The sequence below is a fragment of the Rhinopithecus bieti genome, unplaced genomic scaffold, assembly GCF_001698545.2.
Source record: "Rhinopithecus bieti isolate Rb0 unplaced genomic scaffold, ASM169854v2 repeat_16705, whole genome shotgun sequence".
Classification (NCBI taxonomy): Eukaryota; Metazoa; Chordata; class Mammalia; order Primates; family Cercopithecidae; genus Rhinopithecus; species Rhinopithecus bieti.
The window spans coordinates 1-752 of NW_016835018.1; the positions used below are offsets into that span (position 1 = coordinate 1).

The 752-nt window shown below is 42.7% G+C and overlaps 1 protein-coding gene across 1 annotated transcript; it reads left to right on the top strand.

The window, feature by feature from the left end:
- Positions 1-5: 5 nt before the first annotated feature.
- Positions 6-746, top strand: LOC108524687 (zinc finger protein OZF; the record flags this gene model as incomplete). The annotated part of the gene is made up of 1 exon (XM_017865786.1): positions 6-746. A coding segment is annotated over one exon (297 nt), but the record flags the coding sequence as incomplete, so codon positions are not given.
- Between the last annotated feature and the right edge of the window lie 6 nt (positions 747-752).

Sequence of the window (752 nt, forward strand, 5' to 3'; positions counted from 1 at the left end):
CTGGGGAGAAGCTTTTCGAATGTAATGAATGTGGAAAATCCTTTAGCCAGAAGGAAAACCTCCTTACGCACCAGAAAATTCACACTGGAGAAAAACCTTTTGAGTGTAAAGATTGCGGGAAAGCTTTCATTCAGAAGTCAAACCTCATCAGACACCAGAGAACTCACACAGGAGAGAAGCCCTTTGTATGTAAGGAGTGTGGAAAAACCTTCAGTGGCAAATCCAACCTTACTGAGCATGACAAAATGCATATTGGAGAGAAGCCTTTTAAATGCAGTGAATGTGGAACAGCCTTTGGTTAGAAGAAGTACCTCATAAAACATCAGAACATTCACATTGGAGAGAAACGCTATGAATGTAATGAATGTGGAAAAGCCTTCTCTCAGAGAACATCACTTATTGTACATGTGAGGATTCATTCAGGTGATAAACCTTACGAATGCAATGTGTGTGGAAAAGCCTTCTCTCAGAGCTCATCTCTCACTGTGCATGTGAGAAGCCACACAGGTGAGAAGCCCTATGGTTGCAATGAATGCGGGAAAGCTTTCTCTCAGTTCTCAACCCTTGCTCTGCATTTGAGAATCCACACAGGTAAGAAGCCTTATCAGTGCAGCGAATGTGGGAAAGCCTTCAGCCAGAAGTCACACCACATTAGACACCAGAAAATTCATACTCACTAAGACCCCATGAACGCCTTGAACGTGGGAAAGCTTTCATTAGAAATTTGCACCTCATCATGCCCCAGAAATAAT